The sequence below is a fragment of the Apostichopus japonicus genome, chromosome 9 (assembly GCF_037975245.1).
Source record: "Apostichopus japonicus isolate 1M-3 chromosome 9, ASM3797524v1, whole genome shotgun sequence".
NCBI classification, from domain to species: Eukaryota; Metazoa; Echinodermata; class Holothuroidea; order Aspidochirotida; family Stichopodidae; genus Apostichopus; species Apostichopus japonicus.
In genome coordinates, this window is record NC_092569.1 from 21694004 (window position 1) to 21720690 (window position 26687).

At 37.2% G+C, this 26687-nt stretch overlaps 2 protein-coding genes across 2 annotated transcripts in view; both read right to left on the reverse strand.

Annotated features, from left to right (window-relative positions):
* The window catches only part of LOC139973623 (uncharacterized), an 86147-nt gene that overhangs the window by 34191 nt on the left and 25269 nt on the right, over positions 1-26687 (reverse strand). The window lies entirely within an intron of this gene.
* On the reverse strand, positions 6642-11950 carry LOC139974267 (uncharacterized). Its single transcript, XM_071981279.1, has 3 exons — positions 11719-11950; positions 11155-11293; positions 6642-10493 (listed from the first exon to the last, which is right to left on the reverse strand). Exon 3 carries the CDS (start codon positions 10439-10441, stop codon positions 8381-8383), a length of 2061 nt encoding a protein of 686 aa, XP_071837380.1. The 5' UTR covers positions 10442-10493; positions 11155-11293; positions 11719-11950; the 3' UTR covers positions 6642-8380.

The following is a 26687-nucleotide window of genomic DNA, read 5'->3' on the forward strand; positions in this document are numbered from 1 at the left end:
TATTTCCCACATGCTCATATCCACACACGAGCAACAGTGTACACAACCCTCAAAGGAGCACTCAATGCAACAAAAGCAATGCATTCAGCACAAATGCTGTGTGAGATTCTAAACACAAAATATACAATCAACACAGGATTAGAAACATCCCTCTCTAATTCTAATGAGGCATGTTCTTTTTGCTAGCATTCGGCCTAGGATATCCCGCAGAAGTATTCTTGAATCCATGACCTTACGATAGACAGCTAAAGCTTATGAAGGCATGACCTAACAAACTAAGCCTAACGCTAAATGAATCGCTATATCCTTGGCTTAAATAGCAGTTGGCCTATTGTACAAATTCTGTGATTTACTCACGTACTTACACCTAGCCTATGTTTACACATCCTCCCAAATGATTTTGATATGCCTAAATACATTTCGGTAAGCCATTTTGCTCCCCCCCCCCCCCAAAAAAACGGTAATTTCCGCTGACAATAACAAATTTGGTGCGCGGACACCACTGTTTCTTGTTAGCGGAAAGTACCGTGTGCGGAGAAAACGGTACCCTAATGCAGTATACCTATAGCCTACAGTTACCCATCCACAAGCCTTGTTGTATATGCCCTGAACTCGTTAGTAAGGCCTAAATAGTAACTGGTATTACCAAGACAGTGCTAGCAACAAAGTAGCCTACGGCATGGAGCTATAGCCTCAAGTATACTGACACTACGTACATTACTCGTTAGGCCTTCAACGATTGGCTTACAGTAACTCGATTTACGTCTAAAGGCTATTGAAGTGTAGGCCTAGCCAGGACTCGTGGAGGGTCAATGCACAAAGTACGGTTCTACAGCCAACAACAGGTGTACTGTAGCCCAAGATAATGTACAGAAGGTATAACGTTGGAACTGAGACTGAGAGTGGTAGCAAGTGCCAGGTTCGGCAAAGACAAATAGTCAACAATAAAGACTAAATCCAAAATTAACTCTAAATATCTAGTAAAACAATGAAACGATTATTTTACTGACTTTTCTAGATGAATCAAGATTCTTTGTCCCGATCAAAGACAAATTAGCTAGACAGGAAGACAGCCACTTTTGGGCAATGTCCTTTAAAGTACCGTTGCTCATTCACGGACGACTCTTTTTCTAATGCCCAGCGAATGCGACTCCAAAACAAGCTCATAAAATGGATGTACGTTAGATCGTGGGTGAATGTCGGTTTGGCAGTATATTCCGCCCGTAACCCCTGTCACCGTAACCTAGTACAAACTGTTCTAGTTTCTTTAGCAAAGGTCTCTCTGGATTTTCAGTCTATTTGATCTCTCAGGACCCTAACCGACTTATATCAAGTCTTCTTTTCAATTGTAATATTGTGACGAGCCCGGCTCCTCCGATAGTAAAACTATATCGGGACTCGCGATAGAAAGGTACTGGGATATCTTGATGCCGTATTTATGCTTCTTCAGGAGATGTCTCGAACGGGCGAAAACAATGAGTTCACAGAAAAACAATTTGACAAGATCGGATTTGATTAGTGATTCGGTATAATTTCTTCTCTGTCGATTCTCTTAACAAATAAAACTAAATTACAATGATTTGACTTGACTTGACTCCGTCAATTAAGCAATTAGGAGTGATGAACTTTCGGCGGAGTGATAAATTTGCTGACCAAGTGGAGAATCTTTCGGCCCCATGCCCTTTTATACCATACTTCTATAAAATCCCTCTGCGCATAATCAGTAGGCAGCCAATAACCTGACCATCCTGTATTAGCTTAACGATATAAAAATAAGTGCGCTGGCACTGATCTGCCCTGATTGGTTGGGAGTTTGGAAGTCCATCCCCCTTTCTATGGAAACTTCCATACCACGTGAGAGAACCTTCTCGAATGTTCCACAGACATAAAAGAATCTATTTTGGGAAAAGGCCCTGTACCAAGATTCAATAAGATAGTTAAAAACTTCTCGTGGGAAAACTGAATCCATGACCTAGATAAATACATAAGAGGCCTGTAAGGTGTCTCGATGGAGTGTTTCGGTAACATCAAAGAGATGGTATCACTATTTCATAACACATTGTTAGTGTTCTGAGATTGTTGTACTGGCGAGGCCAAGTTTCACATGCCGATCCGTTCCTGTTTCTAAACCCACACTTAATTAATTAATTAACGTCCGAATCTGCTGACTAACCCCATGGAGTTGCTAACAACTCCATGGTCACCCGTACATATATTTTTTTCACAGGAATGGGTCGTCGTTTCTTTTTGGAGGTATTGCACAATCTCTTTGTAGTTTAAGAGAGTGCTCGGTGGACATTTGGCTAGTCAGCTGGGTTACCTACTCAATTAGACTGGCTATGTCATAGTTATGACAGCCTCCACCGTAGTAAGTTGCCGAAGGCTTTGTTTACAGGCTAGAGGCGGGCACAACTTCGTTAAGTCTTAAATCTAGTGGGTGGGCTTCCACATGTTGCATTGTAGGTGCACTTTCCTAAAGAAGAACAGTTGTCAGTCATATTGATATAAGATTGTACATAAAGTAATGTAGTATAGAGCTATATCCCCATCATATCACTTTAATCATGTGCTGCAATGCCTCTTTGTCTTACGAGTAACTATTTACTTCCTGTTCCGAGTTTATTCATCCCTCACTCACATCATAGTCGTACAAGTCCCCTTTGTCTTAACTCCATGAAATATTCATCCTTACCCACAGATGACAACCTGTTGCATCTCATGTGCATAAAATGTGTTTAGCGTAGCCCTCTTCTATGTGCCTTAGTAATTATAAGTTAAAGGGTCTGTGACCAAGAGTTTATGTCACAGAGAGGTTATCGCCTCTTCTCAGGAAGTTGTAATGACTTAAGTACTGTAGTTTCTTAGTGTGAAGAAGAACTAGCATTCCAGACATCAGAGCGTGCAATTTTCAGATATACTATCCAGGATCTGCCCCCCCCCCCCCCAGCAGCAATATTATCATCACAGAATAAATAAAGTTTATGTTCTACCATTTTATCCATGTCTGGAGTTCTCCTTTTCTGCTGTTAATTCTACTTATTTAATTACGAAGCCCTGAACGAATTGAGCCGGAGCACCTCAACGAGAGATGTCAACGCGAGTAAGTAATTTTCTTTAATAGAGGGAGACATTCACAATGGCGTATGTTATCGGTGATTCTTCAAAGACCGTATCTGATCAAACATTTCCTTGTAGAGGAAGCTCGCTCATCCAAGATAATGATCAGTGCAACATAAAGGGGAAGGGGTAAAGTGTGGAAGGAATTCTAAATTATATCCGACTGAGTTTGATATGGGTATGAACCATTAGGAAAGGGCCAAGTACAGTAGGTGTTTCTGTATAAAGAGGGTTTAAAAATGGGTACATCGGGGTATGGCCCTTCATGTGGTTGAAGCCGACTCCCAGGTAGGTTTGTCTGGGAGTTCTCAACAGGATAAAAAAATATATATATATATATATATATATATATATATATACGTCAAAGTGAGAATTTTCCACTTTCAACTGTTTATCCCATGGCTATGACCATCAGAGAGAAGTTATGAACGTAACAAAATCTTGTACATTTAATAAACCAAGAGTACTCGAAAAATATTCTGATCAAAAAAAGACAAGTACTCAGATTTTAGAATAATATACTCTGTTGTACATTACACTTCCCACAATAAAATTTAGTGCAGCTGTAAAATTCTGTGAACATCGATTGTTCAAGTTGCAGGCCTACTTCAAATCCCTTTTCCGACCGAGACATCATGCCGCGGATGGAAGACAGCCTGAACTGAGTTGTCAGACTGTCCGGTCTATTGCCGGACATCTCCCATCACCGGGTTCTAGGGCGACAGTACCCGCTCCCCTTCACTTTTATTTGGGAAAACATTTGGTAGAAGTTGAACACTAACTGTTCCATATATTTATGAAAAACTCCGTGTTCAATAAGTAGCGATATTGTTAATGTTAAGCCTATATATAGGTCTACGTTAGTTGTTTGTAGTTCAATTTATTATCTTATCTTGTCTAATACATAAGATAATTGAACTGGAAAACCAATTAACTATTCATAGTTTCAGTGAATATTTTGACAATGATTAATGTTAGCGTCAACAACTTTGGACCTGCCCATGATACTTATACATTCTCCCGACAAACTAAGCTAAGATCTCTTCTTGTTTACTCCAGCATGATCCCTCTCCTTCCTTGCTCGTTGCAATACCAAACAAGTTCAGTCACAACGAAGAAATCCACAACCATTCGTATACCCCGAGCAAACCCCCCGTCATATCAGTACATTTGTTAGTACAGTACGTGCAAGATGCCTCAATCCTCCCTCTCTTTCCTATCAAAACTCTAAACAAAACTTGATTAATACAATGCTCTGCAATATGACAGATATGACATAGTAATCAAATAATATTCAACTTAATTCTCTACTATATCTCATTTCCGTCCTACTTTTTCACTTTTCATTTCCTCATCTAATGTTCGTTCCCTTGCTTAGCTGAGAACAGGCTCTTCTCTCCCGATCCACATCTTCAAACCTTATTCCTCCCTTCTCATCTTCCATCTCTCTCTCTCTTTCCACTTTTTTTCCACCCGCTTTTCCTGACTTTCTCTTTGCCAAAAGATCGAATCATAAAAAAGAATATAGTAACATACAGAAAACTGAACAAAAAATCCTGGAGCATCCGTTTCCACCCTCTTAATAAAATAATTTACTATATTCCAAACTATCAAGCTATACGGTTGCGCTAGCACACCTATTTTAAGGATGACCCCACTATCATATAGTTTTTCGAACAGGGTTATACCTATAGTAAATATGGAAATCACCGTGTTCTAAAAATGAAAGCAGTAAATAATTAATCATACGGTTTAGCTGTTTTTGGTTTTAAGATATCATCTATCTTTGTCTAATAGGTTTTGCTTAAGATAACGATAAATGTAGGCTGGCTTCAACAAAGTCCATCTCTATATGTCTCTCAGAATTCACAGAGAATTGGGATATCACTGTTAAAGATCCATATCTTGTTTCGCGAATATGGTGGGTGGAAAAACAGTATTTTTTTTAGAATCCAAATTCTGTATGTATGTATGTATTTGTATGTATTTTAGATCCTCCTGCAAGCAGGAACGCGAAGAAGACTCATTAGCTTATCAAAGCCGCAAGCTGACCGAAGTCAGTCTCTTACATTCATATTAAACGTCCATGAGTATGAATTGTCAATTGTCAACAACTCAGCTGTAAGTAGACGACATACATTAATCTTGGAGTGACTCGAACCGGGGACCGTTTGATAGGAAGGCACCGGCGTTAACCACTGAGCTAAAACTCCACAATTCTATTTATTAAACCTGAATATATTTTCCAGCAGATATATGCAAGTTGTAGGGAGTCAATCCTCTGCCTTCCTTATGACGAATTGATGTATATAAAGGCATTAGCCTACATTTTGTTTGCAGATTTTGTACGCGTTGCTGTTAGCAACAAAATGGATTTGTGGAATTGATATGTTCATTAATTTAGGAAACCTAGCTGACATTGTGCTTCCAATTTCATGTTTTGCTTCCCCTTATGGCTGTTGACTTAAGAACAAGTAGAAACAGTTTATTATTAACATTATTCTATATAACGAATTGTCGTACTATCGGTGTGCAAGCTTAATTGGAGAGAAGAGATACAGTCTGGGAGCTGGGGAACAATTAGGGATCGGGAGAGGGGGTCGGGGTGGACATGAGATCAAAAATGTTTTTCTTCCGAAAAAAGAAAGACAAGAAAGAAGGTCCGCGGTTACTCTGCAGTGACCGAATATAGCAAATATTACCGTACAAATTGCGTGAATATTTCTCTACTATTTGGGTGAATGTATGTAAACACAACATGACTAGTCGTGTTTTTTAATCAGCTGAATCATGGAGAGATGAGCTGAACGGGAAAAGAGGATTAGAATTACAATTTATGAAAGAATACAAGACAAAATAACTTTTGTTTAGAAGGATTGTTGCTGCTCAATTGATTACATTGGAAACCGGAGTCGATACTCGTCCCCTCTTATACCATATCATCATGAAGGTCATATTATAAACGTACCCCCACCCCTGGATACGCGCATGATTATGAACGTCATATTATAAACGCCCCCCACCCCTGGATACGCGCATAATTATGAACGTTATATTATATAGTTGGATTTCCACTAAAACAAACGCAAACGAGAAGGAATACACAAAGCTACCTGGTTGTAATCAGGTGATTTTATTTCTCAAAGTTTTGTAACACTTTACCAATATGTCATGGAAGCAAACACATAGTATTCATAGAAACCACCACCATCAACCCCCTCCCCCCTTCACCCCTCGTGAAGTTTACGTATACTGGGTGTGTGAATTACAGGGCCAGCAAATCTGCAAACTAAATCATCGTAGCACCCTCCATTTTACCAAATTTCTCAAAGTAGAGGGGCCAACCCTCCCTTTACAAAAATCCTGAACTGCAAGTTCGATTTCTGTGTAATTACTGTTAATTGAATGTTCAACCTGAAAAATTAACTCAAAAAACAACATTACACTTTTGTAGAGAATTTAACGTTTACTCTACACACATCATTTCATTATTTTAAACATTTATAACATTTTATTTAGCATAAAGAAAAGCACAGACAGGTCCTAACGGTTGTCGTACTAAAAAGTTAAGCATATAAAAGCAAAGAATACGAAAACCTAGGTCAACGATATAGGTGTGTCACCATCGGAAATCCTGTAAGCCACCCGATTGTACAATTAAAAAGTATTCAGCGAACATATCCGAACGAGAAGGGGAAAACACCTAAAACATCGGAAAATGACACAATTTTTCTGCAACACTGCCAATATGAAGTCATGCATGCAAGCGAACAAAAAGCAATTATACTTGGAAACCCCGCCCCCCACCTATCCCCACCTCGCAAATGTTGCGAAATCAATGTGAATAGCAAGGCCAAGAGATGTTAGTCCTTAACTGCAAGTTCAATCTCGATTTCGTTTAATTACTGATAATTAGAAACTCAGCTTTATTTAACTCATGTAAAACAACATACCACTTTTGTATGGAATCTTTCCTTTACTTTAAACATGCATTATATACTATATATTTTTTCCACTGTGTTGTTACCGAATAACTATAAAAGCACATACAGATATTAACGATTGTTTACAAAATTACATTTTGTCTGAGCTAATTACTATAACTTGGAATTTAAACCTTAAATTAACTCATAACATCAACTGTCCACGTGTGTAGGGAATTTTACGTTTAATTTATATACTGCATTATATAATTATTTTAGCGTTATGGCATTTTTTTGCGAATAAAGAAAAGCTGTGTCGCCTTCGACAATCCTGTAAGCCACTCCCGATTTTACATATTCTGTGAACATATCAAAACGTGAAGAAAAACAAACCCCGTAACACACGTAAAAATGACACAATTAATTTGCAACACTATATCAATATGAATACATGTTAAGCATAAAACCGAAGAATACGGAAAACGAGGTCAAATATATAGCTGTGTCACCATCGATATTTCTGTAAGCCATCCGATAAAACAAATCAAATATATTCGGCGATCATATTCCCACAAGAGGAAAAAACGAGAAAAGTGTAAAACACGGTAAAATTATTTCACATATACTGTAGGCATATAGAAACCTTTAAATCATTGTTGATAAATGTAGTTGTAAGGTTATGCAACTTGATCCAAACTTTCGTGAAACTTTAAAGAACTGGTATACAGGCGCGAAGCAAGCCTTCACTTTGTAAGGTGTGCATATCCATTATTTCCCTTACTCGGGCCAGGGAGATAAGGTTTAATTAACGCATATGTATAGATAGACGCACATGTATATATAAATGAGAGTGGTCTCTTGGGAGGGTCTTAACTGGTTAAGAAACTTCTGTTTCTGTATAACTGGACGGTAGGCTATGCAAAATTGTACTATCCCCAGGGCCCAGGGACTTTAATTTGATCTCACGTCGCTCATACTGAATTGATTTTCACTGCAAAAGACTTTAACCTGTACAAAATTAGCGACAAACAAAACAAAACAACGACAAAACACGCAATAATACGTTATAGGTATAGGTACTTCTATCTCCTATCAGTGGTCTAAATGGAGATGCTGTGCTTTTAAGACGGCAAGCTCATGCTAGGCAACGTACGGACCTTTTGACTAGAAGTGTCAATTGCTGACGCAAAGTTAACTTACTTTGAGAAACCTCGTCACATATTTTTAGTACCACTACTGAGGGAAAACCTTTGAGAAGCATATCAGGCCCGTACTATATGATCAAGCAGCCTATCCAGTATCATATGTATCAATGTAGCCACTGTAATGACTATGTACATTTAAATCTTGCTATAGTGTGCTACTTGTTGACAATAAGGCCCTCTCCTGTAGGTGGTTATATTCCCAACGTCATCGCAAAGATGTATTTCCATGCAACCGTTACCGGTCTGCTCGCACTGGAGAGCTAAGGGGGCCCTGGGAGCATTACCGTTGACATATTTTAAATCACCGAGCACCTTCCTGTCTTTTGTGTTGTATTCTTTTAGGATCCACGCTGCTTCTTGAGTGTTTATACCAGCTTTGATCATGCTCCCCTTCCACACTATAAAAACGTTGGCATCATCGTCCTTATGCTCTTCATTGTATGTCATTGAAGGGTGATACGGTTTAACCATCTTCTTGCAATGTAAAATATCAGTTTGGGTAATATTCAACAATCCTTTCGGTGGATCTACATCATGCTGGATATCTCCTGGATTTTTGACACTAGCCCGAACTTTAGCGTCGTGGTATTGTCTTAATCCGCCATTCAGTATATAAAATAGGTGGTCAGAACAAACACATATGGAATCTACTAACGAATCAGCACAGAATTTTATGGTTTTTCTAACCAGTAGGTTTCTGTAAGATGGTAAACTGAACACATTGATATGTGCATTACAATACATGTTCTCGTCGCCCTTCAAAGGTTCTTTTGTGAATATTAACAGTTCACTTCTACGTGAGTTGAATGCCATATCAGTTATAATGTGTTCTGTGAGTGGACCATACCTGTATCCTTTGGATAATGAGGCACATTTAAACTCAACGACATATGTTCCAAGTCCGATAAACAAACTGTTGTTTCCCATGGATCCGGTTAACCTAGCACCGTCCAATACCTCATCATTCCATTTATAAGGTCTGAGTTGTTGAACTTTCCTAGTATTAATCGCAACCTTAGTAATGTGCAAATATTTATTGCGTTCCTCAAAATTACACAAGTAAATTACATTTTCTTCGTCACAGACTGCCACTTTACCCTGGTGATACTGGTACCCAATGTGTATGTTGGGTACCCCACCAGGAGGGAAGACAATTTCATGTTGTAGTAATTGAGATTTGCTCCATTGAAATGCTAAACTATCAACTCTTAGAGATTCAAAAGCATTTGTAAGATCTGATGACAAAGACATCAGCTCCCATGGGTTATTTTCACTTATGATTTTACGTGTTATTTCTTGTGTGGTTTGCATTCTCTTAATCCAATCATCAGCTGACTGGACTTGGGACTCGACAGGTTCAATTCTTGCAGTAATCTCTTCTAGCAAGTCTTGTTTTTGTTTTTCATAGATCTTTCGGATTGCATTGATCCTTTGTTTGCATTGTTTAGTAGTTTCTTTTTCTATCTTTTCCTTAGACTTATTAAGTGCTACCACACCCACATTCCCGTCATTTTTGTAGCCGACTGCTTTCTCCAGTTGAGGAACACTGTTTTCTAATAAACTATTAAGTTCTTGTTTACTGTCATTAAATTGACTTGTGGCTTCTGTATACTCATGTTGTGGCTTGGAATGTAAAACGATTGTACAATCTCTACAGATCAGTTTGGAACAAGTTTTACAGTAAAACTGTAACTTCTCAGAAGGATGTAGTGTACAGACTGGAGATCTAGCATTCTTCCATTCTTGTTGAAACTTTGGATCATTCATTTGTGTTAAAGGTATTACTGAATGGGATTGCAAAAGTGGAAACAAAGCATGCTGACCTTTACACTTGGAACAAATGACGAAATTACAATCAACGCAAAATGCTACAATTTCCGGATCCTTACACGAGTCACATACCGATACCCTTTTCTCCTTACTGGTCAGCTTTTCCAACAAATTTACCTTTTCAGCCAGATTGATAAGATGAAAGTTAGTCTGCAAACCTTTCACTCCGGCCTCTGGTAAAGTACAAACTTTTCTGCAGGTTGGACATGGTACTTCGTTGCCGTCTTGTTTTGCAGCATACTTCTCAATGCATTCTTCACAGAAGCTGTGGATGCATGGTAGCATCTTCGGTGTTTTGAGTTGGTTCATGCATATGCAACAGCTGAGGAAGTCCTCGCTCAAGTCGTTGACCAATTTACCAGCCATAGCGATGTTTATACTAAACAAAGAGTCGGCGGGATCAAATGATTGGTTGTTCCTGCAAAAGATTAATGATTGAATGTATGACTAGATGACGTTGCGTGCAAGATCCTTCTTTATTATACTTTCTCATTTCAGCAATGTTCTATTAATTCTGAAATTATGATTGGAAATTCTTCTTTTGATTTTTTTTCACTAAGCCCACGAGGGTATTTAGATGACTTTTGTTCACATCTGTTGTTCTTATTTATTTGACATTCAATATACTGTGTTGTGAACAAATAAATTAATGCATATGAAATGAAGAACCTTGCTGGCTTGCATTCATTATAATGAATGATATGCATCGATTTATGTTTCCATAGATAAAGTGCATTCAGGTCGGATATAATGATTTAGTTCTGAAATATGCTAAAACTTGGTTTGTAAATATAATAACTACAGTAAGATACAAAGTAGGCGTGATGTTTATATACTCATCATTCAAAGGTTGTCTCCTTTTCCCCCCGGTCTGTATACGACACAGGAGAGGCTGTCTCCCGTTCTCCGATCAGTCGGTTTATAGCTCTTCCATAATATATTTATCAGTGATATAATATCCGAATATTTACTTTGATCAGCTAGTTTATCCACAAACAAAAGTCGAATAAGATCTTAAATTTAGGATTTACTTCCCAAGTACCCAGGTACACTCATGTAAATATCACTATCTTACTTACCAACAGGATTTGTGTCTTTCTAGTAACCGAGAGATGATGCCAAGATTAGGGCCTCCTTTTTAAGGTGAAGTGCTCTGGCCTAATGTACTATATCGCTTAATTGGGAACACGTTGTAAACACGCTGTGAAAGCCATGCCACTGTAATAAAGTATGATAAATATAAATTAATATATAAATTTGGATTTACCATATATATATATATATATATATATATATATATATATATTATGGTAAATATATATGGTATATATATGTATATATGTATATATGTATATATATATGTATATATATATATATATATATATATATATATATATATATATATATATATATATATATATATATATATATATATATATATATATATATATATATATATATATATATATATATATATATATATATGGTTAGTGCAAATTGAATCAACAATCGCTGTCGAAAAAATCATCTACATCTGTTAAGTTGCCATACATAATTATATTCCAGACAATTTATGTATGCATCAGAGAAACCATCAATCACAGTAATATTATATAACGTTACTCAAAAACTAATGTACTTACAAAGGCAGTACTTGTCTATGGTTCGACGTAATATCTTGGAGAATCTGAAATGCAGAATTTATTGGAAAGTTCAACTGAGAAAAAAAAAGTCTTGTCATAAATCTGACTCCGATCAAAATGCCACGTCACATTCCTAGCGATGGATTATTAATCAGTTTCACACAAAGTTACGAAGTTCTTGTAACGTATTTGTTTGGAAATGCACTCGATTCTTCGTCTTCAGCTGACTGGACTTTATACTATGTTGGTACGACGTATATATAGTATCATATGATTTAATATTAACACACAGAAAGAGCAATCAGATATTTGTCGTCAACAAAAGTCAACAATTCTGCAGGCTACGTAAACATGTACATTGCCCTTTTAGTAGATATAACCGTATGTCAAAATAGCTTTTATGCCGGCTATAACGATATAAATCTCTTGTTATTCATTAAAACAAATCTTTATCAATTCCCCCAGAGCAAAGCTTATGGGATATCGTGACCTTTGAATACATATGAGTCTGTACGTATGTTAGACAATATTTAAACTAGGCATAATTTTAAGAACTTTTCTTATGCTATGTGTATTATTGAAAATGTACTGTTATCGATATCAATATACAAGGGATTGTAGTATATTGGGGATGTGTTTGAGATACAAAGCTGTGTGTAGTGAAAACATAGAATGAAGATAATACACGTAGGTCTATAGGCCTATCCCGTCTATCAGAGCACACCACACTGGCAGAGACTTAATATATAATCCCTTTGCCCTTTATACAGTTTAGCAGAAAACCCAAACGTTTCAAGATTCTTTGACAAGAAATTAATTCACTCATAGGCCTATCCCTGGTTCGTAAGGTATAAGGTAACTTAGGTAACGTAGAAGGAACCTCTAGTTTGTCCTTTTCCATGCATACAATAAAGGTACAACAAGATAACAGTATGCATGTAAACAGGAAAATATTATTTGTATATGTACACATTCTGGTCTTTGTCTATGTTAATTTAGTAAAAAGATGTTAGGCTACACTTGCTGGAAATAAATTAATGGATGGAAATTAAAACCTCAAAGTCAGTTGGATTTGTGATTCCTTGTCATATAATTTGCTCAAAATTGTAATCCAAGTGAGTTAAATTTGTCCAAGAATTAAGCAAAATCAAATATTTGCATCTCTTATTTGGCCGGATACTTTGAGAGGGTGAGCTTCCCAGGCTGGATATTTCACCGTATTCGTATTGCGTAGCTGCCGTATTGTATAGTTGTGGTGTGCCCCCCCCCCCCAATAAAAATATATTTGTTGCCTTTTATTTGCATGAATAGATTTCTTTACCTAATTATAATATGTATAAAAGTAAGTGGGCCTGAAACATGGTGGAATTGAGCTACGAAAAGAAGGGTGACAGAGGAGGAAACAAGGGACGATGGAAGGGGGAGGGGGGTGAGGTTAGTCATATTCTTCCTGAATGTTAAGCCCTTGAGGTTGAATGGTGCGAAGGCGTTGCATCCACAGTATCTCTCTGCTGATTCGTACTAGGTCAGGACGGCTACCTGAGGATTCAATCCCCGGTAGGGAAATGCCATTAATGGTATGGTTGGGAAGTTTAAAGTGTTCTCCAACCGGGGTCTCATTCTTCATGGTGTTGACTGTTGATCTGTGACCATAGAACCACTTCTTTAGGGTGGTTTTGGTTTCACCAACATATACTGGATGCCGCAAACTCTACAATCAAGACACCAGATATATGACATTACAGGTTGTGCAAGTGATGCAACCCTTAGTCATGTGTGTGAGTTGGGTGCTGTGGCTGGTGACGGAATTGGATTCAACAGTGTGATGGCTGCAGACGATGCATCTCGAGGTACGATCACATTTCAAAAGTACTATTTTGTGTTCACCCTGCTAATTAACCTGTCTGTATTCTGTGCTTGTATACTTGTCCATTCTGTTACTATTACTTGTCGTTCAGCCAGGCGCGTAGCCAGGAATTTGCCAAGGGAGGGGCGAAACTGTAGATTCGGCATTGCAAACTATCTAAGCGTAGCGCCACCATGTGATGGCGCGAAGCGTTCAAGAAAATTTTGGCTAAAAATGCCTCCCAGATCGCTGGAAATGGCACTTCCGAGGCCTTGTAAGTTGCATCTTAGCATTTTCTCTTTTGAAAATACTAGCGATATCACAAAACATTTAAAAAAAAATGCTCAAGGGGGGCGGCTGCCTCCTTCGCCCCCCCCCCCCCTTGGCTACGCGCCTGCATTCAGCCTCTGAAGAAGATCCTGGTCAGGCCCACTTACCTTTACACATTCTCTTACGCAGGCTCTGAAGTAAGAGAAGTAAGAGGCTCTGAAGAGTAAGAGGCTCTGAAGTGTAAGAGGGTTAATGTATAAGCAGTTTGCTAACAGTTTTGTTCCATTTTTATTCTAATTGTAATATGGTCTATGCCCTGTTGAATGACATGAAAAGAGATACCATGAAACATAATCGAATGTGGGGTTAGGAAAGGTTAGTGGACTGCTGCGATCTCCGTAGACTAGAAAGAACGCAAATTTACAGCATTTAATACTATGAATATGTTTCTATGTTCATTTGTTCGTACGTACGTTATGTAATAGCTTAGCTACAGCGCCGCACTAGGAGCTTTACATTATAAATACTGCTTGCATTCCCTATATAGGAGCGTATACAATTTTTGTAGTTGCGCGCCCAAACCAGTTTGGCGTTCCATATAAAAGAGTCTGCGTTTACTGGAGACTAAAACGAACGCGTATTTAGAGCAATTAATAGATTGTCTCTACTAGCCAGGCCTGTTGATGAGTTTGTACGTACGTTAACGTTATGCATGTGCTGCGCTAGGCCGGAATTGCTACAGCGCCGCGCGAATAGAGCATTTACAAAGTTTGTAGTTACGCGCCCGAAACCTACACGTTTTCTTGAATAGCCCCACCGCATAAGAAATGATCAACTATTTTTTTTCGATAGTCCTTATGTGGATACTCGAATCGCCACACAAGGACTGACACAGTTCGTTGGTCATAAGTGGATACTCTCATATCGCCACATAAGGATGAACACAGTTCGTTGGTCATTATAGCCCGGCAGCCCAGTGCACTTTGATCAAACGAACGAGGTACCAATATCTGAGTATTGGAACATTTGTGGAAAAACCCAGTATATCCAAAAGTGGATGTCTGCCGTGGTCCCTCTGCTGCATGTGGCCCCTGGGGCCGGTTAAAGGGGGCCCAAAAATGCATCTGATCAAACGAACGAGGTACCACTTGAAACCAATGTCAACTTAATGCATGAATGCCACAAAGTACTGAATGACCCATGCCAGACAAATTTTCTGCTGCTAAGGGCCCGCCAGACGCCCCCAAATATGGCCCAAATGCCCATTAGCGTAGCATTGACCCAGATTAAATATGCAAGGTACCCCTCAAAACCGGTTTGGAATGTTCGGGTTGATCTTACAGACTATGGAAATCATCATGCCAGACAAATTTTCAGCTACAAAGGGCCCGCCAGACGCCCCAAAAGGGCCCCTAAAAATGCATTTGATCAAACGAACGAGGTACCACTTGAAACCAATGTCAACTTAATGCATGGATGCCACAAAGTACTGAATGGCCCATGCCAGACAAATTTTCTGCTGCTAAGGGCCCGCCAGATGCCCCAAATATGGCCCAAATGCCCATTATCGTAGCATTGACCCAGATTAAATATGCAAGGTACCACTCAAAATCGGTTTGGAATGTTCGGGTTGATCTTACAGACTATGGAAATCATCATGCCAGACAAATTTTCTGCTACAAACGGGCTAACAGACACACTAAAAAGGGCCCCCATATGGGCTATGATCAATCATAGTTGGTACCACACAAAACCAATATTAAATGCAAAGGTACTTTCCACAGAGTAAAGAACTGCCAATGCAAGACAAATTTTCTTCTGCATAGGTCCCACCAGATAGAAAGAATAGGTGGCCCAATGCGGCCCTACATGGGCCTAATTAATTGTATATTGATGCAGACTATTTGTGCCTTGTGACATGACATGTATAGCATTCCACAGAGTAAAGAAATGCCAATGCAATACAAATTTTCTTCTGCAAAGTGCCCACCACATGTAAAAAAAAAATATGCAGTTTAAATAGTTAATATACTACAAGAAACCAATCTATAACAATCAAGAACATCCTGAATTATTCAAATTCCTTCCCGCTACATTATGGCGCGAGAAAGCGGAATATATTATGTACAACAATATATATGCTTTACTTGCAAAATACATACATGGTTTACTTCAAAAATACATTTTAGACATATTTATATATATTTTGCAAAAAAATATATTCTCTGACACAAAATATTTATAATATAAATATATATTCTCTAAGAGAAAAAATATATATTTTCTTTCAATATATATATATATATATATATCTTGTTAAAAAACATATATATTCTCTGACAAAAAAATATTTTTCTCTAACAATATATATAAATTCTGAGACAGAAAAAATATATATTTTACAGGAAAAATTATATTCTGTGCAAAAATATATTTTTATTGTGTGTACGGTAAATATGTATATTCTCTAACAACAAAATTCTATTCTGTGCCAAAAAAATCTATTCTGGTCGAAATATATATATATATATATATATATATATATATATATATATATATATATATATATATATATATATATATATATATATATATATATGCTGTACAAAGTACCAACACATATATATTCTCTGACAGAAAAATATTTTTCTCTAACAAAATATATCAATTCTGAGACAGAAAAAATATATATTCTACAGGAAAAATTGTATTCTGTGCAAAAATATATTTTTATTGTGTGTAAAGAAAATATATATATTCTCTAATATTCAAGACCTATTCTGTGCGAAAAATATATTCTGTACGAAAAATATATTCTGTGCGAAAAAATATATATGCTGTACAAATACGGAGCTCTGTAAGTGCTGACTAAGATGTTTGTTAAGTTGTTCAGTAACTTCAGCAGTGACCAGCCTGTTCATTACACTGGCCATTCATAAAACGCACATGTTTGCTCAGTTCATAGTTAGTGGGTTTGCGATATCACATTACACATGATAGTACCAGGGATTATTCCATAACAACTCCCTGATTGTACGACGGTTCGTTCGACAGCGAAGCCTTCTGTACCGTACGTAATTAGCCGGCTTAACAGTTACTGCTCACTTCTTCACATTTCAAGCTTGGAACGTTAGCCGTTAGCAGTTTGCAAAACCTTGCAAAGGAAAAAAACGTTGGAAAGTCATTTGCACAGCTCAAATTTCCTGCGATCTACCGCAAGTGCCTATTGAAATCTGCAAGGCAGGTAAACTGTTACGTCAGTGGTGCAGGGCGCATTTCACTCAATTGTATATATATATTTTTTTAGAGAATATATATATTTTTCTCTTAGAGAATATATATATTTTTTCTCTTAGAGAATATATTTATTTTTTCTCGTAGAGAATATATATATTTTTCTCTCAGAGAATGTATATATTTTTTCTATTAGAAAATATATATATTTTTTCTCTTAGAGAATATATATATTTTTTCTCTTAGAGAATATATATATTTTTTCTCTTACAGAATATATATATTTTTCTCTTAGAGAATATATATATTTTTTCTCTTAGAGAATATATTTTTTTTTTCTCTTAGAGAATATATATATTTTTTCTCTTAGAGAATAAATATATTCTTGGCATAGAAACATAATTTTTGTGTTAGTATATATATCTTTACAGAATACTTATTGTTAGATAATATATTATTATAAACATATATACAAATATGTCTAAAATGTATTTTTGAAGTTAACCATGTATATATTTCGCAAGTACAGCATATATATATATATATTTGTACGTAATATATTCCGCTTTCTCGCGCCATACTACATAGGCCAATGGAATAATGAGATTAGTATACTAGTAGGTGTATCAATTACTGAACATTTCATTGAGTAAAACTAAAATGACGCGAACTCAGTCTTCTAGGGAGATCCTGACAGTTATAATGCATTTTCAAATCCATTCTTTTCCTTTTATCCATTCTTTTTCCTTTTATCCAGTCAGTACTTTGTATCGTGAGCAGTGTTTAACTTGGCAGTTACTTTGTTTCGCTGGAAATACTGGAGCAGATTAAAATCAGTTTATGTATTGTAAATAAGAAACCCAAAATCATTTTGTATCTTAACACACTGTGTTTACGTTAGCATTGTAAATCTACAAAGTTTAAAATCTTGAGAAAGAACTCTTAAGTGTCATCTTAAGACATACATGTAGTCGAACAAAAGAGATTGTTTTGTTTCTTAAGCTCAGACAAAGAAACAAAAATCAAACAATAGTGAAAATGCTTTATAACGTGTACTTAACGATAAAGGTTTGGGTTGAAACTGTCCAATATGTTTTTTTAAAGATACATAATTGAAGCATAGAAATGTATATGTACCTTTATGCTAGGTACACTCTTTAAAGGACTTAAAATGCTAATATTGAACAAACAGATACTGATATCACCACGTATGACTCCATTCCTTGATACAAAATATAAAATGAGTAATTGGCCTATATTACTCCATCTTGGTCTTTTAGAACTTCCATCATTACACTAATTCCATTCGAATAGCTTGTAACAAGTCCAACAAATAGATGTGGCATCCATTTTTCAGAAATATGAATGCTAGATGAGGGTTTTTGTTTTCATCTATGAAGGAATCTTTTACCTTTCAAGAAAGTCATCTTGCTAGTTTAAAATGTACTAAAATCATAATTGGCAAAGATCACTATGTGATTACTTGAACATGACACATGTTAGGTTCGAAGTATAAGAACTGAGAATTCATGTCTCTTGACAGTGATTAAACACTGGAGTGTGTGCATTGTAAAAAGACACTGCATTTGCCATTCAGACAGATCTCAAAAGAATAATTAGTAAGTTTATGAAAATTAAGTATTCCCATGAACTTGACTCTAAAAAGACAATGGAAGCTCAAATCTATGTTTCATAGTCGAAGTCATCACTCAGCAAATCCCAAAATATTTAGAGGCTTAGGTGAAAGTGTTATCTTTATTTTGCTTATAGAGCGGCGAATAGCTAAATAAGATAAAACACTGGTCTTAAAACACTGGTCTTGTGTACAGTAACTCCAATTTATGCTGGAAATAATATAATCATGAGCTTGAAATGTCATGTTACAAGGCACATATATCCAATTCCTTAGACCCATATATAGGGCCACATTGGGCCACCTATTCTTTCTATCTGGTGAGACCTATGCAGAAGAAAATTTGTCTTGCATTGGCAGTTCTTTACTCTGTGGAAAGTACCTTTGCATTTAATATTGGTTTTGTGTGGTTCCAAACCGGTTTAGAGTGGTACCTTGCATATTTAATCCGGGTCAATGATACGATAATGGGCATTTTGGGCCATATTTAGGGGCGTCTGGCCGGCCCTTTGCAGCAGAAAATTTGTCTGGCATAGGCCATTAAGTACTTTGTAGCATTCATGCATTAAGTTGACATTGGTTTCAAGTGGTACCTCGTTCGTTTGATCAAATGCATTTTAGGGGCCCTTTTGGGGCGTCTGGCGGGCCCTTTGTAGCAGAAAATTTGTCTGGCATGATGATTTCCATAGTCTGTAAGATCAACCCGAACATTCCAAACCGGTTTTGAGTGGTACCTTGCATATTTAATCTGGGTCAATGCTACGATAATGGGCATTTGGGCCATATTTGGGGGCGTCTGGCGGGCCCTTAGCAGCAGAAAATTTGTCTGGCATGGGCCATTCAGTACTTTGTGGCATTCATGCATTAAGTTGACATTGGTTTCAAGTGGTACCTCGTTCATTTGATCAGATGCATTTTTTAAGGAGCCCTTTTGGGGCGTCTGGCGGGCCCTTTGCAGCAGAAAATTTGTCTGGCATTGGCCATTCAGTACTATGTGGCATTCATGCATTAAGTTGACATTGGTTTCAAGTGGTACCTCGTTCGTTTGATCAGATGCATTTTTGGGCCCCTTTAACCGGCCCCAGGGGCCACATGCAGCAGAGGGACCACGGCAGACATCCACTTTTGGATATACTGGGTTTTTCCACAAATGTTCCAATACTTAGATATTGGTACTTCGTTCGTTTGATCAAAGTGCACTGGGCTGCCGGGCTATTATGTCGATACTCTCATATCGCCACATAAGGACTGACGCAGTTCGTTGGTCCTTATGTGGATACTCATACATCGCCACATAAGCACTAACGCGGTTCGTTGGTCTTTATGTGGATACTCGAATCGTCACATAAGGACTAACGAACTGCTTAGTACTTATGTTAGTCCTTAAGTGGCGACATTCGAGATCCCCACATGATGACTTGTGAATATTGTTGGTATTGGCGGTCATTATGTGGCACTGTTAGGATCGCATGATAAATAAAAGGTTTTTGGTCAATATGTGGAGGTGTTTTAGTGCCATATAAGGACTTAAATTTGTGTTGATCATTATGTGGTCATAACTTTGTATTCACACAATGACTTAGGTTTACATAATTTGTTTCTGCCTTTTTTCCGATTTTGGCGTTCCATACATATTACGGTATTAACCGAATAATTAACAGTTCAGGGCCACACATGACCTCCATACATGTAACTGCAGTTCCCTTATATAGGTAACATCGGCTGCCGCAATTACAGTTATCTGCATCCGTTCGAAAGGTACAAAAACAAAATGCCTTAAATGACCTCATGCAGTGCTTGTTTGATATCTGTTTAAGTGATCACCGTTTTTATGAAAAGTCCATGAATTAATGTACAGACTGTGAAAATAAGGAGGACTGAAAGTGCTATGTAGACATTCTTTGGTTAAGTGATGAGATTACTCCAAGCGGGCAGTCGGAAGGGTTGGGATGCAGTATGCTGAATTTGCTCCTCCGGTTCAATATCTAAACTGTCATGATATGGAAACCTGTAGGTGCCATCACGATAGGTCAAGATATCATCTATCATGTTGGGAGTAAGTTATGTCAGTTGAACACTATAATGTTTTAGGGGGATTGGAAAGTGACAAATTTAGTGTGCAAGTCAAGTGGAACAATTAATTGAGGTACGACACATTTAATATGCAGTTAGATTCCTGAAACAATGAGTATGTATTGTTGTGCATTATGCCTCACATTAATCAAAGCCATTCAATCTGAATGTATGTAAATTCTAATAGGTATTATTAATTTATATATTTATCTTTTTTCCAATATATGTTGCTAATGAAATTTCCCGTCTTTTCGACCGATTAGAAGTTTGAGAAGCAACCATACCATGTCATCTTGACGAAGGATTGCTCAGTCACCTGAAGTCAGTTTCGTATTTGTAAGGATCTCTCTTTGTTACGCGATTTGCAATTGACGCTAGAAGTAGCTGGATGCATTTGCTACCTATTCTCTCTCGCCATAAGATAAATATGCACTTTGTATATAATATATATGTAGTATCTAATTTATTTATTGTAAAGAAGTGGGCACGCGGCGGAATTAATCTTGCGGGCCGCGACATACCGCAGACCTCATACCGTGCGGTTGCGTTTGATCTCACATGACAACATTTAGATATTACTGTAAATGGCAAATAAATGTTGTATAGACATGAACATTCTCTATATACGTTATATTGCAATATCCTAATAAGAGTATATGTCCTATCCCGTATGTAAATTCCCCAAAGTATACCTACTTGATGTTTTGGTTTCTGTAAGAATTCTAGCGGGATGCAGGTAATTTGCACGCTGCCCGCACCTTGTCTACCCTTAGCATTAGGGCCCAACAGAAAATAATATGAATAAAATACACAAGTATGTATGCATGTGATAGAACTGGCTAGAATGGCAGGTAGTAACACTTCCAAGAACAGGACGATATAAAGGCAAGAGGAATAAGGGGGCCTCAAGCCGAAAAGACATCAATAAGGTCTTGAGGTTACAAGACAAGAAATTCAAGGGGGGGGGGGGCAAGTAACTTAGGCTTCTTTATAACCAGCTAACAGCAAAAGATTGACCAGTTAACCGGCTCACAATATCACAATATTACCCGATTAACCATCAAATTGAATCCCGTTCATCCTACTTTTAGCCATAGAGAGAGCAGATTTCTTAATATTATTTTTGTACAATTTCGACCACTCCCCCCTTCCCACCCCAACTGCGGACGTTCATGCACCACGAGTTAGATAACAGAAGTGCTCAAACACAAAAGGAAACAACTATACATATATTTATATATAAATATAAATCATTCATATAATTATTAGGCAAAAACAGAGAAATAAGATATGACATATTTGACAAATAAGGAACATCTTTTTTATTGAATTACATAACACATCCTTCTTGTTGACCCTTTATTAACTGTTTAGCAAATAGTGTAATCTTTACACTCATATTCATATATAAATATTTCTTAGTATTTGAAAATCATGAACCAGCGGATGTTGCATGCAATCAACGAGCAATTGACCAATCAAATGACCAGAATACAAGTAGGTGTTGTATAAAGATGCATATCAACTTGCCTTATCCAGATACCTCGCCCTGTGGGAATGTCTTTCTTTTAAGCAAAACATAATAGAAATTATTAAATAAAATAAATAACAAAAAAAATTACTATAGATTGACGATATGTTCCATTGTACATGGCAACCTTTCTGAGAATTTCGTAAACAGGTCTGCCAAGCTATGTATAAAATGGAACAAAACTACGGTTTGACTTGATGTACAGTTATACTATGACTCAACTGGTTTAAACCATTATAACAGAGGAAAGTATTTACTTTCAAATGCTCGGTAACGCGTCATTATGAAATGACAGTTTTACATTTTTCGAAGAATTTTAAAGCGTAATTTGCATTACGACAACAGTGTATTGAATATGACAGCATGTTTGTGCATTTACATGACAAACTAATGGAAGAACGGAAAAAGGGGGGGAGCGACCATTAAAAGGTGGCCGCAACATGACAGTCACAAGATTTATAAAGAATTATGTCAGACGATTAGGTTCACCTTAATTAGATACGTAAAAGAACTACAGACAGTATCAGAAACTTGTTTCTTTAAACATATGGTAATGAATAAGAGCAAATTGGATGCCTTATTCGGGATCATGAAGGATAAAACAACCACATGTCTGCACGGACAGGTATGGGAACTATTTATACAACTTCATATTGGAAATTTGGAATGCAACTTGATCGTAGGGCAATGCATTCTTTTCGAATGAGTTTCTACCCTAAATAAAGAACTCAACTTGACATAATTTGTTATGTCTTTATATAAACTATTTACACAGTTTCATAAAGGATTGCATCTTCATTACAAGCACCCCTTTAGTACAAACTTATTTTACCAAAGCTATCGCAAAGATGTATTGTCATACCACCCACTGTTGTTTGCTGGCACTGGAGGGCAGAGGGTGGCATCGGTGCTTTCTCATTTTCAAACATACAAAGCCGAACACTCTATAGTATTTCATGTTGTATTGTTTAAGGATCAATGCTTCTTCAATATTTTCACCCTCTTTGATCGAGGTTCCCTTCTTTAATATAAACACATTCGTATCGTCTTTTGTGTGGAATCTTACTTTTACTTCATTATGCATTATATACTTATATTACCACTGTAACATGTTTCTCCCGAATCACTTAAAGCACGGAGAGATCCTAATGAGTGTCACATAAAAGAGTGAAGCATAAAATCGAAGAATACGGGAAACAAGTTCAGCGATTTTGCTGTGTTACCATCGACAATCCTGTAAGCCATCTGATTGTACAAATCGAAAATATTCGGCGAGCATATTCACACGAGAGGAAACGAGAAGTATAAAACACGGTACCATGATTTCACATAATTATAAGGCATAAAGAAATCTTTAAATCATTGTTGAAAAATGCAGTGTTAGGGTAAAACTATAATAAAACTTTACAGAACTGGTATACAGGTGCATAGAAAGCTGTCAAATTGTAAGGTGAGCAGAGCCAATGTTCCTCCACTTGAAAAGCCAGGGAAATCAAGTTAGTAGATACATGTACAGATAAATGAGAGTGGTCTAATGGGAGGAGCCTAACGGGAGGGGTAAGAAACTTTTGTTTCTGTATAAGGGGAGGATATGCAAAATTGTACCAGTCTTCAGGGACATTAAGTTGATCTCACACTCACACTGAATTGGTTTTCATGGAATCGTATCAACTTTAATCTGTGAAAATTAACGACAAAAGAAACATAAATACGTAATAGTACTGGAAGGTAGGTACTTTTCAGTATCTCCTATCCAGTGGTCTGAATGGAGATGCTGTGTTTTTAGGACGGCAAGCTAAATGCCAACCGGCAACGCACAAACCCTTTTGACTAGAAGTGTAAATTCCTGAAGCAAGGTTAACTTACGTAAGAAATATCTTCCCATGTTTGTAGTACCATTACTGAGGGAATATACTTATGAGAAGCATATCACACCCGTGCTAGTAGCCTAACCAGTATGCATCAATGTACCCACTGTAATGACTATGTATATTTAAACCATGCTATAGTGTGCTACTTGTTGACAGTAAGGCCCTCTCCTGTATTTGGTTATATTCCCAACGTCATCGCAAAGATATATTTCCATGCAACAATTACCTGTCTGCGTGCAGTGGAGAGCAGAGGGGGCCTTTTGGAGCATTACCGTTGACATATTTTAAATCACCGAGCACCTTCCTGTCTTTTGTGTTGTATTCTTTTAGGATCCACGCTGTTTCTTCAGTGTTATTACCAGCTTTGATCATGCTTCCCTGCCATAATATAAACACGCACGCATTATGTTTATTGTACTGGTCCATGAATTTATTTGTAACGTGTAAAATGTCAGTTTGGGTAATGTTCAACAATCCTTGTGGTGGATCTACATCAAATAGCCTGGTAAATGGATCTTTCTCAGATAGGTACGTATCTTCTCGATAATCGCGCTTTGTCTTAACTAAACCATAGCTGTATGCTCTTAATTCGCCATCCAGTGTGTAACAAAGGACTTGAGAACAAGCAAATATGGAATCTACTAACGAGTCAGCAGAGAAGTCTAAGGTTACACTAATCAATTGAAATAAGTAGTTACTCTGTAATTTGAACAAATTGATATTTGCATTACAATACATGTTCTTGTCGTCCTTCAAAGGTTCTTTGGTGAGTATTAACAATTCACTTCTAGATGAATCGAATGCCATATGAGTTATAATGTGTTCTGTGAGTGAACCATACCTATATCCATCGCATAATGAGGCACATTTAAACTCAACGACATGTGTTCCAAGTCCGATAAACAAACTGTTCTGTACCATGGATCCAGTTAACCTAGAACCGTCCAATACCTCATCATTCCATTTATAAGGTTTGAGTTGTTCGACTTTCCCAGTATTAATCGTAACCTTAGCGACGTACAAATATTTATTGCGTTCCTCAAAAGTACACAAGTAAATTACATTAGCTTCGTCACAGACTGCCAGTTTACATTGATGACACTGTATCCCAATGTGTTTATCTGGTTCTTCACAAGGCGAGGAGGCAATTTCATGCTGTGATTGAGGTTTGCTCCGTTGAAATGCTAGACTATCAACTCTTAGAGATTCAAAAGCATTTGTAAGATCTGATGACAAAGACATCAGCTCCCATGGGTTATTTTCACTTATGATTTTACGTGTTATTTCTTGTGTGGTTTGCATTCTCTTAATCCAATCATCAGCTGATTGGACTCGGGACTCGACAGGTTCAATTCTTGCAGCAATCTCTTCTAGCAAGTCTTGTTTTTGTTTATCATAGACCTTTTGGATTTCTTTGATCCTTTCTTTGCAATGGTTTGTAATTTCTATTTCTATCTCTTCCTTAGACTTATTAAGTGCTACCACACCCACATTCCCGTCATTTTTGTAGACCACTGCTTTCTCCAGTTGAGGAACACTGTTTTCTAATAAACTATTAAGTTCTTGTTTACTGTCATTAAATTGACTTGTGGCTTCTGTATACTCATGTTGTGGTTTGGAATGTAAAACGATTGTACAATCTCTACAGATCAGTTTGGAACACGTTTTACAGTAAAACTGTAACTTCTCAGAAGTATGTAGTGCACAGAATGGAGACCTAGCAGTTTTCCATTCTTGTTGAAACTTTGGATCATTTAATTGTTTTAAAGGTATTACTGAATGGGATTGCAACAGTGGAAACAAAGCATGCTGACCTTTACACTTAGAACAAATAGCAAAATTACAATCAACACAGAAAGCTTCTGCATCGAAACCCTTGCAGGAGTCACATACTGAGGCACTTTCCTCTGTATTTGTCAACCTCTCCAGCAAGTTGACCCTTTCGACCAAATTGATGAGAACAGTTTGTCTGCAAACCTTTCACTCCGGCCTCTGGTAAAGTACAAACTTTCCTGCAGGTTGGACATGGTATTTCGTTGCCGTCTTGTTTTGCAGCATACTTCTCAATACATTCTTCACAGAAGCTGTGGATGCATGGTAGCATCTTCGGTGTTTTGAATTGGTTCATGCATATGCAACAGCTGAGGAAGTCCTCGCTCAAGTCTTTGACCACTTTACCAGCCATAGCGATGTTTATACTAAGCAAAGAGTCGGATCAAATGATTGGTTGTTCCTGTAAAAGAATGATTGATTGAATTTCTAGAAGACGTTGCGTGCAAACTACTTCTTTATAATACTTTCTCATTTCACCAATGTTCTATTAATTCTGAAATTATGATTGAAAGTTCTTCTTCTAGTTTTTCACAGTAGACCAACAATACGCTGATAATATTTCTTGGACATCAACTGGTCAGCATATACTGCAAGATATCACCTCAATCCTCCCTCTCTTTCCTATCAAAACTCTAAACAAAACTTGATTAATGCAATACTCTGCAATATGACAGATAT